The 18,425-nt window shown below is 41.3% G+C and overlaps 1 protein-coding gene and 1 long non-coding RNA gene across 2 annotated transcripts in view; one reads left to right on the top strand and one right to left on the bottom strand.

Annotated features, from left to right (window-relative positions):
- The window catches only part of CNRIP1 (cannabinoid receptor interacting protein 1), a 23,891-nt gene extending 14,570 nt beyond the window's left edge, over nt 1–9,321 (bottom strand). Inside the window, exons 1-2 of the mRNA XM_007126721.3 lie at nt 8,737–9,321; nt 6,295–6,445 (exon numbers count right to left, since the gene is read on the bottom strand). Coding sequence (XP_007126783.1) covers nt 6,295–6,445; nt 8,737–8,915 — 330 coding nt within the window. The 5' untranslated portion in view covers nt 8,916–9,321. The remainder of the gene's footprint in view (nt 1–6,294; nt 6,446–8,736) is intronic.
- A 66-nt stretch (nt 9,322–9,387) lies between these two features.
- On the top strand, nt 9,388–17,627 carry LOC129392650 (uncharacterized). The gene is made up of 3 exons (XR_008618912.1): nt 9,388–10,108; nt 11,972–12,011; nt 17,601–17,627. It is a non-coding gene; the product is annotated as an uncharacterized lncRNA (long non-coding RNA).
- The last annotated feature ends 798 nt before the right edge of the window (nt 17,628–18,425 follow it).

Genomic DNA, 18,425 nt, shown 5'->3' on the forward strand with positions numbered 1-18,425 from the left:
GCTGTGACAAAGTGAGAGAGTGGCATGGACATATATACACTACCAAACGTAGAATAGCTAGCTAGTGGGAAGCAGCCGCATAGCACAGGGAGATCAGCTCGGTGCTTTGTGACCACCTAGAGGGGTGGGATAGGGAGGGTGGGAGGGAGGGAGACGCAAGAGGGAGGAGATATGGGGATATATGCATATGTATAACTGATTCACTATGTTATAAAGCAGAAACTAACACACCATTGTAAAGCAATTATACTCCAATAAAGATGTTAAAAAAAAAAAAAAAGAAAGATCTCAACTATAAGTTAAGTTAAGAATTGTCCGTGTGGCTTTTCTGCTTGAGGGTACTCCCCAGTCCCCCGGCAGTTCTGGCCCAAGTAAATGGCAGCTTTATCTGCGAGAAGTGGCAGAAGACAGTGCTCAGGGCTGGCAGAGCAGCTGGAAATTTAGGGAGAAAATCCTGGAAACAAGAGAGCTACGGAATGGGTGAGACCCAAAATCTGACTATAACTCTGCCATAATTCTTCCCTAACTGCATGTATGGGCTGGTGGGAGGGGGCTTTTTCTGCTTGAAAAAGCAGACAAACCAGCAAAGAGTCTTTTTTTTTTTTTCTTTTCCAAACAACAGAAGTTTATTGTCTCACAGTTTGAGAGGTTAGATGTCCCAGATAAAGGTGTCAGCAGGGTTGGTTTCGTCTAAGAGAAGATTTTATTCTTGAAAGAGAAAATTATGCTGAATAAGATTTGTAAGTTCACTGTTTTTTTGTTTGTTTGTTTTGTTTTTTTAATTGAATGCATTCCCAAACCTGAGAAGTTGGAGCCTTACTGGTTTGAAAGTGTCAAAGCAAAGGGCTCTGCACTGGCAGAGCAGCTGGAAATTTAGAGGAACCTCAGGGTGGATGGATCCCAAAATCTTAGTATAAACTGTCCAATTCCTTGGCTGACTGCTAAACTCCACTGGAACAAGGGAACCAAGCTAGAAAAGCAGCAACTGGAAGTTGAAAAAAATTAAGCAGAGATATCAGCTGCTACCCTGCTGAGAAGAGAGAATTTGTAGTTTGAGTCCAGCAATGTTACTGCATGCTAGAATTTAAAAAGAGACTAATCCTCAGAAGAATAAAAGAAACTAGAATCAATAATATATTATCTACAATGTTTAGTTTCTAATCAAATATTATTAAACATGTAACAAAACAGGAAAGCATGACCCACATTCAGGAAAAAAAGTCATTCCAACTCTAAATGGGGCCAGATACTGGATCTACCAAACAAGTATTTCAAACCAGCAATTATAAATATGCTCAAAGAAGTAAAGGGGCACATGGTCTCAATGAGCAAACAGATAGGGAATCCTGAGTGATGGAAACTATAGAAAATACAAATAAAAAACTCTAGAGCTAAAAAATACAATGACAGAAAAAATTTCAGAAAATAAGCACAAGAGTAGCCCGGGAATGGCAGAAGAAGAAAATCACTGAGCCTGAGTATACATCAATAGAAATGATCTAATTTGAAGAACCAATTTTCTTTTCTTTTAGAAAATTGGACAGGACTGTAAAGATCTGTGGGATAATACCAAGCTGTCTAATGTGTAACTGAGGAACTACAAGAAAAGAATAAAGTTGAAAAGAAATTTGAAACAAAATAACAGTTAAAAATACCCAAATTTGGAAGAACACTAACTTACAGATTCAAGAAATTCAGTGAGCCCCAAGAAGAAAACATTAAAATACAATACAAAGTCTTTATATTGCATATAGAAAGGTGCATATAGTCCAACTACGGAAAACCGAACTGTACAATATACAGAGATCATTTTACTGTGTGTATATGTGTGTGTGTGTATAGCCTCAATTAAAATACCTTAATGCAAACAAAAGAAGGAAATAAATAATTAAGATAGGATCAGGGGACTTCCCTGATGGTCCACTGGTTAAGACTCCAGGCTCCCAATGCAGGGGAGCTGGGTTCGATCCCTGGTCGGGGAACTAAGATCCCACATACCACAACTAAGCTCATGCGCTACAACAAAGACACAGCACAGCCATAAATAAACAAACAAACATACAAATAAAAACTAACTTAAAAAAAAAGATAGGATCAGAAATCAATGAAACAGAAAAATGGGCCAGTGGAGCATATGAAAACAAAGTTGGGTTTTTGAAAAAGCCAATAACATTGATAAATCTCTAGCTAGACTGGTTGGTGGGGGGGAAATGGCAAATTATTAATATCAAGAATGAAAGAGTGGACATCATTAGAGATCCTAAGACATCAAAGAATGGTGGAGGATTATTACCAACAACTTTGTGCCAACAAATTTGACAATTTAATTGAAATAAATGAATGATATCAAAGACCAATTACAAAAATTAACTCAAGGGACTTCCCTGGTGGCGCAGGGGTTAAGAATCTGCCTGACAATGCAGGGGACACGGGTTCGAGCCCTGGTCCAGGAAGATCCCATATGCCACAGAGCAACTAAGCCCATGCGCCACAACTACTGAGCCTGCACTCTAGAGCCCACGAGCCACAACTGCTGAGCCTGCGTGCCACAACTACTGAAGCCCTCACGCCTAGAGCCTGTGCTCCGCAACAAGAGAAGCCACCTCTATGAGAAGCCTGTGCACCGCAACGAAGAGTAGCCCCTGCTCTCTGCAACTGAGAAAGCCCGCGTGCAGCAACAAAGACCCAATGCAGCCAAAAATAAATAAATAAATTTATTTTTAAAATTAACTCAAGAAATAAAACCTGAATAGCTCAATATCAATTAAGGAAATTGAATTTGTAACTAAAAACCTTTAGACAAAGTGAAATGCATGCTTTTATTGGTGAATTCTATCCAACATTAAATAAGAAAAATATTAATTCTATACAAACTCTTCCAGAAAACAGTAGAGTGAACAACTTTCCAAATAATTTTATGCAGCTAGTATTATTACTCTGATACCAAAAACCAGACAATGACAAGAAAAGAAAACCATAGACCAATATTCCTCAGGAACACAGATATAAAATCCTCAATAAAATGTTAATGAGGGGGCTTCCCTGGTGGCGCAGTGGTTGAAAGTCCGCCTGCCGATGCAGGGGACGCGGGTTCGTGCCCCGGTCCGGGAAGATCCCATATGCCGCGGAGCGGCTGGGCCCGTGAGCCATGGCCGCTGGGCCTGCGCGTCCATAGCCTGTGCTCCACAACAGGAGAGGCCACAACAGTGAGAGGCCCGCATACCGCAAAAAAAAAAAACAAAAAAACACAAAAAATGTTAATGAGGGACTTCCCTGGTGGTCCAGTGGTTAAGAATCTGCCTTCCAATGCAGGGGACGCAGGTATGATCTCTGGTCGGGGAACTAAGATCTCACATGCCATGGGGCGACTAAGCCCGTGCGCCACAACTACAGAGCCCAGCTGCAACGAAAAGCCCACGCGCCACAACTAAGACCCGATGAAGCCAAAAATAAATAAATAAATATTTTTTAAAAAAAGAAAAAAAAATGTATCATACATAGAAAAGCTTAGGGATTCTACAAAAAAAATCCAGAACAACTATTAGGACTAATAAGTGAAATTAGCAAGGCCTCAGGATTCTAGATGAATATAGAAAAAGTCAATTTTACTTCTATATACTAGTAATAACCACCATTTATAGTAGCATTTAAATATGAAATACTTAATGATAAATTTAATAAAGTATGTATAAAATCTGTACAGGGAACACTGTAATACATTACGGAGAGAAATTAAAGAAAACCTAAATAGGCAGATATATTCATGTATCAGAAGGCTCAATAGTAAAGTGTCAAATCTTTCCAAACTGGCATATAGATTTAATGCAAACCCAATTAATACCCCAATTTTTGGAGAAATTGACAAGCTCATTCTAAAATCTATATAACAATGCAAAGGGCCTAGAATAGTCAAAATAACTTTGAGTAAACAAAGCGGGAAGATTTAGGCTATCTGATTTAAAGACTACATTATAGGGCTTCCCTGGTGGCACAGTGGTTGAGAGTCCGCCTGCCGATGCAGGGGACAGGGGTTCGTGCCCTGGTCCGGGAAGATCCCACATGCCGCGGAGCGGCTGGGCCCGTGAGCCATGGCCTCTGAGCCTGCGCGTCCGGAGCCTGTGCTCCGCAATAGGAGAGGCCACAACAGTGAGACGCCCGCGTACCGCAAAAAAAAAAAAAAAAAAAAAAGACTACATTATAGACCATGAAACAAAATTGTTTTGGCTCTTCTAGGTCTTTTGCACTTCCAAATTTAAAAGATTGATATATAATTAAGTATGTAAAGTAACTGGAATTCTCATACATTGCTGGCTGAAATATGAAATGGTACAGCAGTCTGGATATTTCTTATATGGTTAAACATGTACTTACCATGTGACTCATCAAATCTCCTCTTAGGTATTTACTCAACAGAAATGAAAACATCCTCACTCTAAAACTCATACTCAAATATTCATAGCAACTTTATTCATAACCTCAAAAGCTGAAAACACCCCAGCTGTTCATTTATTGGTGAAGGGACAAATAAACTGTAGTATATCCTTCCCATGGAATATTACTCAGTGATAAAAGGAACCAACTATTTATGTGACAACATTATGCTACAACGACGTTATACAAGAACATTATGCTAAGTAAAAGAAGTCAGGCACAATGCTACGATTCTATTTACATGAAATTCTAGAACTGTTAAAACTAATTTATTGAGACAAAAAGGTCAGAGGGGGCTAAGCCTGGCGGCATCGATTACAGATGGGCATGGAGGAATTTTCTGGGATGACAGAAATGTTCTATATTTTTGTTGGGGTGGTGATTATACAGTAGTTAAAAATCTATGTAACTGAATTCTTTAAATTGGTATATTAATGTATTTGCATACAATTTGTATGTAAATTGCTTATCAAAGTTGACTTACAAACCTTCAATGAATTCCCACAGGCATTAAGATAAATTCAGTAAGGAAAGAAGGTCCTGTAACATCTAACCCCTACTTTCCTCTCCAGCTTAATCTTTTTTTTTTTTTAATTTTTAAAATTTTTATTGGAGTATAGTTGATTTACAATGTTGTGTTAACTCCATCTTAATCTTGAGTCAGTCTCTGCCTCACTGTCTGCTCCAGCTATATAGGGCTTCTACTCATTGAAACACATTCTGCTCTCCCCCAGCTCTTGATTGTTGTACCTCCTTTTTCCTCAAGTGCCCCCTCTTCCCTCAACTCTTACATATCTTTAGTTCTTTCTCAAGAAAGCCATCCCCTAAATCTTGAGCTAGACTAAGACCCCTGGTATATATCCCAAGGGTACCACTACTGTTTCAGTACATTTTGTATAATAACAATTATCTACTTTATTATTGATAATCATGTATAAAGTGTGTTTTCCTCCTCTAGATAAGCCCCATGAAGCCAGGGATATCTATTTTGTTCACCACTCTTCTTCCAGTGCCTGATATATATAGGAAATCCTTATATATTTGCTGATAAATCAACCAACCAAACAAACAAAAATTTAAAAACCCTAAATGAAATATTAGCATATTGAATGTAGTAATATATTACAAATAATAAATGACATCAAGTAGGGTTTATTTTAAGAAATAAAGGGAAGTTTAGTATTTCAAAGTATATTTTCTATTTATTTCATTAATATATCAAAGGAGAAAAACTATCTCCGTAGATGGGAAAAGGAATTAGAAGAAATTCAACCCACCTCCCAATTAAAAAAAATACCTCTTAGTGAACTAGAAACAGGATGCTTTAACATAATAAATATTTGAAACTAACATTGTATCTAACAGTGAAACCCTGGAGACAAGGATTACCACTATTAGTAGGCAACATTATTCTAGAAACATTAGCCAATACAGGAAGCCCAGAAAAAAAAAATCAAAAAATGACACAATTATATGTAGATTATGACTGTCTACCTGAAAAACCCAAGATCGTCCAATGAAGAATTTTAGTAAGCAAGTTCAGTAAGGTGACCAATTACAAAATACACAAACACATACTGTAAAAGCAATGTACTTAAAACAATGCAGCTTTGGCATAAGCGTAGACAGATCAATGGAACAGATTACAAAAATGTAGGGAGAGACTTAAATTTTTGCCACCTAAGAAATTACTATGAAAATGATCACTGGAGAAGCATGGATCATTTAATTAATTGTACTTGGACATTATGAACAAATATATTCGAGTATGGAACCATGAATTGAAATAATGTTCCATATTTTCTTTTCCATGGTTTCCACTTGCCTTGGCACCACACTCCAACAATCCCAAGTAGGCCTTACCGGCATGGTGATCTGGATGGGCTGCCGTTCTCCACTCTTGGTTGGGGCCACACCTTCTGTGTCATATGTTCCTGTATATACGATTCTGTCCCCATCAGGCTCTTTAGACTTCAGTTCCAGCGGGACAAGCACACCACCAATGGAAATGTTCCTGCAATGGACTTGAGTTGACCACATATGGTAGGAATTAGCTTAGGCACCCTGGCCTGGTCTGGACCACAACTCCAGGCAGAAACCCCATAGGGTGTGGCAAACGGAGACACTGTAGTGTGTCAGAAAGTTCTGAGAGTTTAGGCGGCTTGACTTCCCCAGCTAACCAGTCATGTGACCCTAGGTCAACTACTTAATCTCTCTGGATTGACATCAGTATTCTCATCCAAAGTACTTGCAAAAGGCTGAGTTAGACTCTGTCAATGGTCTTCCTCTTTAGTTTCTCATCTGTGGAGCTATTAAAAACCTACCTATACCCACTCCATCTCAAACCCCAGAGAATAGAATTCAATTGGTCTGGGGTGTGGTTTGGGCACTAGAAAATTTATTTTAAGGTTGCATAGGTGATTCTAATGCACAGGTAGGATTGAGAACCACTGAACTAGTTCTCTAATGGTTTTTTCTTCTGTTCCAACCATGAGGGGTCCCATAATTTGGGGTACTCTTCCTCAAGCCAGCCACACACCAAAAATTCTCACTGGCATCATTTCTTCACGGTAGGGTAATGGTTCTCAAAGTGTCATCCCTGGACCAGCAGTATCAGTATCACCTGCCAACTATTAGAAAGCAAATTCTTAAGTTCCACTCTAGATGTAGTAAACTAGAGTTTACTACATCTAGGATGGGGCTCAGTCATATGTGTTTTAACGAGCCCTCCAGGTGATTCCGATGTAGACAAGTTTGAGAATCACTGGGTTAGGGCACTGAAAAACTTTGCTAAAATTAAAGTGTAGGGGCTTCCCTGGTGGCGCAGTGGTTGAGAGTCCGCCTGTCGATGCAGGGGATGCGGGTTTGTGCCCCGGTCTGGGAAGATCTCACATGCCGCGGAGCGGCTGGGCCCGTGAACCATGGCCGCTGAGCCTGCGCGTCCGGAGCCTGTGCTCCGCAGTGGGAGAGGCCACAACAGTGAGAGGCCCGCGTAACGCAAAAAAAAAAAAAAAAAATTAAAGTGTAACAAAAAATAGTTTTATCATTAACACAAATTTGTTTTTAGATTAACTTGAAAAATAGAGAACTATCCTGAAGGAAATAGAACAGATAACTTGGTAGAAGGGGTTGCCAGGAAAGAAGAGAAAGAAAAAGTCTGGATAATAACCAGAGGCACAGAACACTGGGGAATGTGAGGATAATGGGTGCTTGGAGCTGTCAGTGATGAGGACAAGTAAATGGACCAAGAGCATGAGACACAACTCAGGTTTGATTCTAGGTCGTTCAGTTGGAGCCTGGCACCTAGAAGGCCAATACAAGTTTGTTGAATTAACAACTACTGGAGGACACTTCAGCTATAAAAGGTGTCAGGTGGATTCAAAGCCCTCTCCACCCCACCTCCCAAGCTCAGCAAATGGTACATACAGTGTAGGACGGTTTATTTCCTCTTTCCACACTAGACTTCACACAATGCTTACGTGGAAGCTGAGAGGTAAAGGATTCCAGCCCTGGATACTTCCCCATAAGCTACTGCACCCTCCTACACTGACTTTCCAGCCAGAGCCTACTGGATGCATCAACCTCTGGTAGCAGAGAAGAGATAAACCCTGCCACGAATAAATAAGTATAAAAAAACCATCCTTTTGTTGTAAGGATGTTGCTAATCACCAGGCTGAACAGACAATTCGGGAGAAAAAGGAAAACACCAGGCAAGGAAAACCGGGAAACTAGGCCTAAGCAGAGGAGGCTGCCTTCCGTCTTGCTCTTCTAGCCCCGGGGTCCCAGGCTCGTAAGGGTTGATGGGGGAGTAGGGAGCATCCCTCAGGGAGCCCCAATAATCACCCGCCCCCGACTTTACACCTCATTCCTCAGCCTTTCTCCTTCCTTCAGCCTCACAGAACGGGGCAGAGGAGGACCGGGATTGCGGTAAGTGAACCCCGCGGCGAGCTTCTCCCCTCTGCCACACCCCGGCCGCCTGCGGGTCCGCGCAGATGGCTGCACAGACGGGATGAAAATTTTACAAGGAAAGAAAAAGCCCCCAAACCCCTGGCTTCCTGTCGCTGTTTTAAACATCCCACCCAGCGAGGCGTGGAGGGAAGCGAGAACAGCGGAGAGAGGAAGGGACCTAGGGTGCAGAGAGCTGACCTTATACCCGTCCCCCACCCCCCCGCCAACCTCCTGGGCCCTCTGGGCGCGGTGCGAGGCAAGAGGTGCCCAGGAGAGGCTCCGGCTGTCCCGGGGGCCTCGGTCCACCCCGCGTACCCCAAGTGGGGCCGGTCAGCCGCTGCGCGCGCCCGCACTCACTCGACCTGCAGCGTGGTGGGCTTAATCTTCACCTCCACCTTGTAGGAGGAGCCCGTGAGCAGTTTGATGGTGCGGTTCTGGCCGAAGCGCTGCCCGTCCACCTTGTAGAAGACCGGGCCGTCGTTAGGCTGGATGCGCAGCGCGATGGAGAGGCGCACGAGGCCCGGCAGGTCTCCCATGGCTGGGCGCGGACGGGCGGGCTGGCGCGGCGGCTCCGGGGGGCGGAGGACTGCGCTGGCTGCGACCCGGTGGCTAGAGCGCGGTGGGCGGAGAGGAAGCGCGCGGAGGGAGAGGGAGGTGGTGGAGAGAGGCTGCGGCTAGGAGCCCGAGCCGTCGCGGCCGTCAGCCCCGGCTTCCGAGGAGCAGCTCCCGAGGCTGTGACCCCCAGCCCCGCCTGGCGAGGAAGCGCGCCCGAGGGACAGCTCCGAGGTCCCGAGCTCCACCATCCCCCGCTTCCCGTGCCTAGCCCTCCGCGCACCAGGAGGCTCGCTCCGGCCCGCAGGCCGCGGGCTGCTCAGCGCAGCTGGGCGGGAGAGAGTTAATTCTGTTTACGCACCACAATCCCCTCCAGCTGGGGAAGAGGACATTTTGACTCCTCCTAGAGCGGCGCGGGGCGGGGGGAGGAGAGGATTGGGAGGGAGGGGGTAGGTCCTGGGTTTAAGTGGCACTACACCAAAGGGCGAGACCTCGGAATCTGGACACCCCCTCGGTCAGCGAAGGACTGCGGATACCATTGCTCGCAGATCGAGCCCCAACCAGGCAGGAGGAGGCTGAGAGGCGAAAGGGAGACGGGAAGCGGGGCAGGAAACCGTTAGCCAGTGATTTTAATCTCAGGAAACATGTCTTTCCAAAGCTTAGGGGACATGGCTGAGGGAAGGCTCAATTCCATCTAATGTGGACTGCACGCCATGCTGTACTAGGAATGTGTGCAAGAAAAAGAAAATAACCAATATATATTCAAGGAGCTACATCTTCTCGTGGGTGTTTATTTCCATTATGCATATCCTTGTCTCAAGAATGACACCTTGTAATGAATCACATATATTTACACAGATCTTGTAGGATGAGCTATTAACCCTGTCACAGGTAACTGGCATGGTTCTAAGGCATACATAGGTGGTGACAGTGGCCAAGGGGAGGGATCGGTCAAAAGATTAATGGCAGGGCACCCGGTGCGACACCCGCAGAGTTTAGGTTTGCATATTAAGCATGAAGTCACTTGACAGCTCGCGATTTTGGAGACAAGGGGAAACCAAGGGTGTTATGGCTCCACCGGGAATGACTTCAGATAGTGGAGCGTGATCACCTGCTTCAGCAGCACCTGGTGGATAGTACCAGGGCCGGTGAGCACACCTGGGGAATGGAGAAACGGGTAAGGACGAATGGGTAGGGATGCGTCTATTTGGTGGTTTTTGTTTACTCAAGGTAGTACTACTTTTCTTTAGAAATAGCATCATCTCGAAGGTGTGATTTGTCTCTTGGAAATGGTTTTCTCGTCTGTAAAATGAAGGGTGGGAAGCAGATGCTATCTTTTTTGGTAGGGTTGCTGTGAGAATCAAATGAGAGAATGCACATTCCAGTGCCTGACTCTAATATTTGCAATTATTATTAGGTGGAAATGCAAATGGTCGATAAGCATATGTAAGGATGCTCACCATCTCTAGTAGAAGAGCCAGAGGAATGCAAATTGAATCAGTAATATCAAACTATTTGGCCTATGAGCTTGGCAAAATTTTAAGACTTAAAATTCAATGTTGGTAAAGAGGTAGGGAAATCAGCCCTCTTAGAAGTAATCTGATGAATTTATTAAAATTAAACCATATATATGTGTATATATCTGTATCTGTCTATCTCTCTATATATCTTGAGTCAGAAATCCTACTTTAAAAAACGTGCCCTTGGGCTTCCCTGGTGGTGCAGTGGTTGAGGGTCCGCCTGCCGGTGCAGGGGACACGGGTTCGTGCCCCGGTCCGGGAGGATCCCACGTGCCGCGGAGCGGCTGGGCCCGTGAGCCATGGCCGCTGAGCCTGCGCGTCCGGAGCCTGTGCTCCGCAACGGGAGAGGCCACAACAGAGAGAGGCCCGCGTTCCGCAAAACAAACAAACAAACAAACAAAACCCTGCCCTTCAAAAGAAATAAAGGCATCATTACATTGTATATAATTGGATATATGTAATTGTAATATGGGTGTTTATTGCAGCATTGATTGTGAAAATCAAAACCAAGCATAAACTGAATACTAACCAATGAATAAATGGCCGGAAAAGTTCCCATATACCTATACTATAGACTTTATGCCACTGTTAAAAATAAATTGTATGTTCTATTGGCAAACTTGTATATTTAAAACTATTAATGATAAAATTGGGGCAGCTACACAGTGGGAAACTGTGGAAGCCTGAGGGCAGACATTTTTGCCTGTGTCATTCATTGCTGTAGCCCTAGAATACACAGAATAGTGCCTGGCACATAGTAGGTGCTCTGTAAATATTTGTTGACTGGAATTTCTGTCCTTGTTTTAAACATGTCCTTATGTGTTTTTTCCCCTGTCTTGAAAAGTAATTATGTCCATATGATTTATCTGGAATAATGTAAAGAGAAAAAAATCTAATTGCAAATAACATCTGTAGTATGATGGTATTTTAAAACACTAAAAAATTAAAACCATACAAATTTGTATATGTTTTCTTAGCACTTTAAAAAGAATTAGAGGGTATACAGCAAACTTAACGTTAATTTCTCTGGTGGTTGGGGGCTGGAAAGAGGATGATACCCTTTTGGAATTGTTTTAAAGTCTTTCTGAAATTTCACTTTTTTATTAACTTTTTGTTCAACAATCCCACAGTCTCTGGTCAGCTTCCACCTGTGTATTGAAGAGAGTGTTGAACATGGAGTAAGAGGACTTCAGTTTGAATCCTGGCTCAGCCACTAATTGGTTTCTTTATGCAGGGCACTGGAATTTTTGCATTTCGATTTTTATTTTTTAAAACACTTCCTTCCCAATGTCGTGAGACTTAAATGAGAAAATGGAAAGCATTTGAAAAAATAAATTACTTTTCAAATATGAGGTGTTACAAATGCTGGGCAACTTGCATTAGGAATAACATTTTCAGAAGATAAAATGCAACTTAAAATGGAATTAATAAATGTCAAAGTAACAGGAAAATTTCTCATCATTGATACAAATGTGCAACGAATATGGGTATGGAGTCTAATGGATGTGTTTGTATTCCAGTTCTGCTAATTACAAGCTGGCTGACCTTGAACAAACCAAGGTACTTAGCCTCTCAGAGCCCTTTTTTTTTTTTCTGTTTGTTTTGTTTTGTTTGTTCAATGATAGAATCAAATGAGATTATATAAAACACACAAGAGTATCCGTCACATATAGACACAATAAATTATAGCTATTTTGGTTTATCTGAAAATATATTACTATAGTTTTAAGGTATCTGGCTTTACTACCTCAAATTGATGACCTTAAACATTGTCTATCAACAAGGCAACCATTATTACCATTCTTCTGGAAACTGGTGAATAAAGCCCAAGTAGATGGTGGGCTTGGCAGAGGAATTGGGCTAACAACATTTCATGTTTACTGTCCCAGTATCTGTGCTGAATTCATATTATAGACTTCAAAAGCAATCAGCATTATGACATTGGATATAGCTCTGTGTGTGTGTGTGTGTGTGTGTGTGTGTGTACATACACATAAACATAAAATTCAGTCCCAGCACACTTAACTACTGTCTTTTTCATGCAATCTATCTTAAGGTACAGTTTAACATCTGCTGGAGCTATTCCTTTCTTTCTTTCTTTTGTTTAAAAATCAGCTTTAATGTGCCAGATTCCTTCCCTTCTCCTGCCTTAGGATGCCTCAGCATCAGAGATCTCAAGCAGATCACTGTACGTTTATGCTAAGACTTCCTCTCCTAGCTTCATCTGCTAGACTTGAAGACAAGGCCATCCTCCTGGACCAGTTCTGAAGAATCCAGGTCCTGCCTTAGGCCCAAGAGATTTTGTAGCCTTGGTGATGAGCAATAAGACCCCTGTTTGTCTGCTAGACTCTTGGGGGAATATGGTTATCTACTCACATAGTCACAGGGCAGACTCTGGCCGTGGTGATGGTAATCCCGATTCTTGCTTGCATTTGTTCTGGACCAAATTTAGCATAGAAATTTACATCCAAGTAAAACTCTTGCCCTTTCCTGCCATGGATGTTATCTGTGAACAATCGGGATAACAGTACTCACTTTTTCTCCACAAATGTAAATAAATATTCCATTACAACTAGATTTCTTAGAGATGGCTTTCTACTTTTTCTGAGAATTTTGTTAAATAAAATCTTTCTAAAAAATTGTGACTAAAATATGCATAACCTAAAACTGACCATTTAACCATTTTAAAGTGTACAGTTCTGTGGCATTAAGCACATTCATTGTTGTGCAACCATCACCAACATCCATCTCCAGAATGTTTTCATCTTCCCCAGTTCAAACTTTCTTTCTTACTCAGTGAATGCACAGAACAGTGGCAGAATGTCTGGCTGTAACACAGTATTATAGGTTGTATCTGATTGGTGAGGTGTTTAGTACTAGGCATATGATAATAACTAACAGATGTCTTTTAACATGCAGGTGTTATGGCAATTTTAATAATGTTTTTTCACAAACGCAATACTGTTTTTTAAATGCACTTTAGCTGAAAACCACATAATGCACCACCAGATAATTGATTACTATAATAATTATATTTGCATACTCTCTTACATAATTCTCTACTTTTTTTCTTGTTAGTATGCCTTATGTTTCCTATTCTTTTACTTACACCACAATACAACACCTGAATTAGATGGGATTCATTTGCAAGTGGTTGCAAGTAAAGTAACTCAATTCTAACCAGTTTAGGGAAAGACTGTCTGGGTATATTATGTAACAAAAGGCAGAGTGGATGAAGCAATATATAGCAGAGGGAAAGGGTCGACTGGACCTCAGGAATAACTGGAACTAAAATTTTTAGAACCAAATTCTTGGAGAGAGAGAATCATTTCCCAAAATAAGGGGTGCTGTTTCCCAAAGAAGGCCCAGTGAAGGTGCTGGGCAGGCAAAAGAAAAAAAATACAAGAACAAAAATAAATGACGGAGGGGTATTTGAGCTGAGAAGGTCTAAGTCTGGTGCCCGAACTCTGAGCCTAGTGCCTGGCAACCCTGTCATCACGGATAGCCCTTGTCAAGTTAGTCAGATTCAGCTCCCTTGACCCTGCCTAACTTTGTAGAAAATATGACTATGGAGTTCAAAGACCAAATGGGAATTTTTGATGATCTCTTGAAGTTTATTCTGCATTTAGAGTTCTCTGATTAATTAAGAGACAAATTGAATAAGGGAAGTTAGAACAACTGGGTATTTCCTACTTCCCAGCCCTCGTCTCTCTTCTCCTCCTGCGCACATGTGCCCACATGCTCAGGTGACTGAAACCCCTTCACACTGAAACAGAATGCACAGTCCCAGTCACTTTCTAAATGTATAGGACGTGTTTGTGGACATAAAGAAGTTCCAGTGCCCTGAAACCCCAGAATACAATGCGATGATTTCCCGCTAATGATGACTGGCCTGGCTCCAAGCTTCTGTTAGGATCATGTGATTGACTTGGCAGAGTGATCATTATTTTCTTGCTTTTCCTGCCTTATGTTTTTTCAAAATGTCATCCTGAACAATCGCAGGACCTTTAATACGGACAAGTAAGAAGCAATAAACAGTGGGATAGATTGTGTATTATAAAGGAAAATCAGGTGACTGATTGAAAAACAAAGCACAATTCTCGAAGACAAAATTGTCACTTAAAGCACCATATACTGTCTGCAAAGATACTGAAAAGGGTGATTGAGGAGAGCTGGAGAGTTACACAGCAGGTTAATAAGCAGTGAATAAACTTTTTTTTCTTGAGAGGGAAAAATGCTTTAAACCACAAAATTCAGAAAATCTGACCAGTGTTTTATGGAAAATAATGTGCAGGAAAATATTCCCCCTCTTCTTTTACTAGTTCCATATGTGACACACAGACATTCCAAAGGCTGGAGTTAAGTCTTGGTTTCAGGGAGTGTCTTAGTACAGCAGGGTTCGTAGTCTGGGCACCCAGACAAGGGGTTGGGTTTTGAGTCAGAGCAGAGGGATCTTGAGAGCAGCAATATGTGAAGGGTTAGTGTTAGGGGCCCAACAGATCTTGGTCTAACATAGGTGCTGTATTAATTAATATGCATGCATTAAAAATTACCCCCAAACTTAGCAGCTAAAAACAATACATGCTGATTATTTTACAATTTCTGTGGGGTTAGGATTCTAGGGTGATTTTATTGCAGAGTCTCCTCTCCCATAAGGTTGCATGCGAGCTGTTAGCTGAGGCTGCAGTCATCTGAAGGCTCGACTGGAAGAGGAGAATCTGCTTCCAAGCTCACTCACATGGGTGTTGTCAGGAGGCCGCAGTTCCTCTCTGATGTTGGCTGGAGGCCTCAGTTCCTTGCCATTTGGGCCTCACCACACAACATGGCAGAGATCTGAGAGAGAGAGCATGCATCCGAGACAGAAATGTATAGTCTTTATAACCTCATCTTAGAAAGGACGTAATATCACTTCTCCCACATGCTATTGTGATATGGGAAGGGACTACACGTGGCCCATGAACTAAGCACGATTTTACATTTTCAAATGGTTGGAAAAAAAATAAAAAGAATAATTATATTTAATGACATGTGAAAAGGACATGATTCAAATTTTAGTGTCCATATATACACTTTCCTGGAACACAGCTATACTCACTTGTTTAGGTATTGTCTACGGCTGCTCCCACACTGAAATAGCAGAGTTGAGTAATTGCGACCAAGACTGTATGGCCTGCAAATTCTAAAAGATTTACCATCTGGCTCTTTACATAAAAAGTTTGCCAATCCCTGATTTAAAAGAACATTTAAAATAATGTCCTTGTTACTCATATTGGCAAAAGAATATGAAGAACTTTAAAAATTGATAGTAGAGTATGTCTTAGGGATTAATATTTGTGTAATGACATAGGAATAGTATATTAACTCTTATAGACACTCTGATATTTCTATGTTCATTCAGCATATATCCAATTCGGATATTTAATGGACAGTGCGCTATACTTCAATAGATAATGGGAGGCATTATTAAACACTTTTGGTGTTTGATGAGAACAAATTCTCCTTATTTGTTGTATTTAACATCTATTTAATCTTTATTTTTTAAAAAATAATCTTTAAATTGTCATCTATTTTGTATAAGTTGTTAACTTTTTAAATATATGTATTACAGAAAAATCAGAGTATAATATCAAAATCAGAATATAATGAAAAGCAAAACAAAGAAAAAATGTCTACAGTTTCACTTACCCTGTGGAATATAATCACTGTATATTTTAGTGTATATATTTATATATTAGAGAGACAGGACAGAAATTGTAACATTTCCTAGAGCCTTTAGTTTGATACAGTACATTTTGCATATCCAAAAATATAATATAGTCTGCAGTGTTTCCCAAATGTAGTTTGACTGCCAAAACTCTTTCCTCAAAATTAATATTAATATCACCGAGTGCACTAGTGTTCTATAAATGAGTGTTCCCATAAGTATTGAGAAATACTGTGTTAGATACACATCTGGGGATGTTCCCTTTTAAGTGTCATTTGTTGAGGGTATAGAATAGGCTCCCATCATCTACTAGTAAGTTTTAAAATAAATAGAATCAAGCTCTATTTTGCTTTAATTATGGGTAATGTACTTAGGGGGACTGTGGCCTCCTGTCCAGCGTGGACTCCCTCTTCTCTCCTCTGGGTCACCCAGCTATCTTTGGTGGGATGAGAGGTAGAAAGGGAGGGCATGGAGGCAGCAGAAAACCACAGTCCTCAGCAACTGATGCCCAATCAGGAAACCCACCAGAATGAGAGTCAGCCCCGGGTTTCTTTCTCACAGCAGTGGCGATAGGTGTGGGGCAACATAAATTCATGAACATTTGGCTGTGACCACACAAAGGAGGAAAAACAGGTGGCCCAGTGGTTTGAAACACTCCTTTTTATCCGCTTTGCTTTGACTGTAACAGAACCACCGCATATTCATTTGCACGGGCTCTCAGGCCCTGCCTGATTCCCTGCAGTCTTAGTGGAATTGCCAAATACAGTGCTCCATGCTGGCCGACATACAGGGAAAAAAAGCGGTTTGGAGGTGAGTCCTAGGGAGATTGTGATTTTCATTGCTGCGGGCTGAGGGCCACCAAGGTTCCCGTGCATTCTGAGGCCTGAGCTTTCTACTTGAACTATGGGAACTGACTAGTGTCCTCCTAATAAATACTTTTTATTATTTAAATAACTGAAGGGTAGCAGAATTTGCCACCCCCGAATACGGCACTTTGGCATAACGATTAACTTGAGCCGAAGGCATCTGAGAAGAGCTGATATGAGAAAAGCTCTCTGCTCTCCCCTATTTGCCTAAATGTAGGACATAAGTTTATAAAGATGTACCCCATTCCTCTCTCTATCAGGAAGGTCAGAAGTTAACCACCGAGACTATTCTAGACCCTTATCAACCTACCTAACGAATCTACATAACGAACCTAGCTGAAATTAGCCCTTATCCACTATTGACTTCCCCATATGTTTGCCTTCCCATAATCTGCTGCCTGCCCCTAGAAACTCAACGTCTTTTTCTTTAATCTTGTCACTTCACTAGAAAATTATTGTTCTTGGCTAAGATGCTATATAGGCTCTCTGTGTATTCCCAGGTACAAGTGTGATATGCCTGTCAATAAGCCTCTGTTTGTTTTTCCCCTGCTAACCTATCTTTGTCTGTCTAATTTGCAGGGCCCCAGTCAATGAACCTAAGATGGGTAGAAGAAAAAGAAAATTCCCTCCCCTGCATAGGTCAGAGTCAGTTTTTCTTACTGGCAACCAAATAATATTAATAAAGTTGGGATGAGTGTGGGAATGGTGTAAACAGGGAATGTACATTAATGTTTCAAAAGTAACAGTTGCTATTTTTCTTGATTTTTTGTGTCTATATTTCCTACAATGAATAATGAATATGTATTGCTTTTATGATACAATATGAAAAGATAATCAAACTACTTTTACAATTGGGATCAGAGACAGAGATGGGGCCGGGCCCCTGGGATGCACTGGTTACCACAAGTGATTTTACTTTAGATCTGACCTTTTTGGGAGTTAAGGAAAAAAGTCGAGAGAGGAAACACATGGGTTATTTAGTCTGATAAAAAAAGGACACATAATTTTCTAAGAAGACAAGTTTTTTCCTGGCACTGAACTTGAGGATGAATTTTGTATGTGTGGGTTCTTGTTTAAGGTACACTGAGTAATCGAATAGATATCTTAAGATGTGTTTTTGCAAAAGACAGAATGTACTTCAGATGATTTTTTTTATATTAGCATGCTGTAAAAACTATGAGACTTAATATTACATCTTAATATGGTGGAAACATTTCTGCCAGAGACCAAAATAATAAGATCGAAGTAAGTTTCATTCTCCAGATATTACCCAATACAAGTAATAGGCCCTGGCTCCCAGTCTCACCTACCTCAGAGCCAAATTCAGAATTTCATTGCGTCTTCCAAAGTAGATCCAAATTCACATTATTATAAAATATGGACATATTTGTGGTTGGTTTGTGA

Source organism: Physeter macrocephalus, chromosome 12 (assembly GCF_002837175.3).
Source record: "Physeter macrocephalus isolate SW-GA chromosome 12, ASM283717v5, whole genome shotgun sequence".
Taxonomy (NCBI): Eukaryota; Metazoa; Chordata; class Mammalia; order Artiodactyla; family Physeteridae; genus Physeter; species Physeter macrocephalus.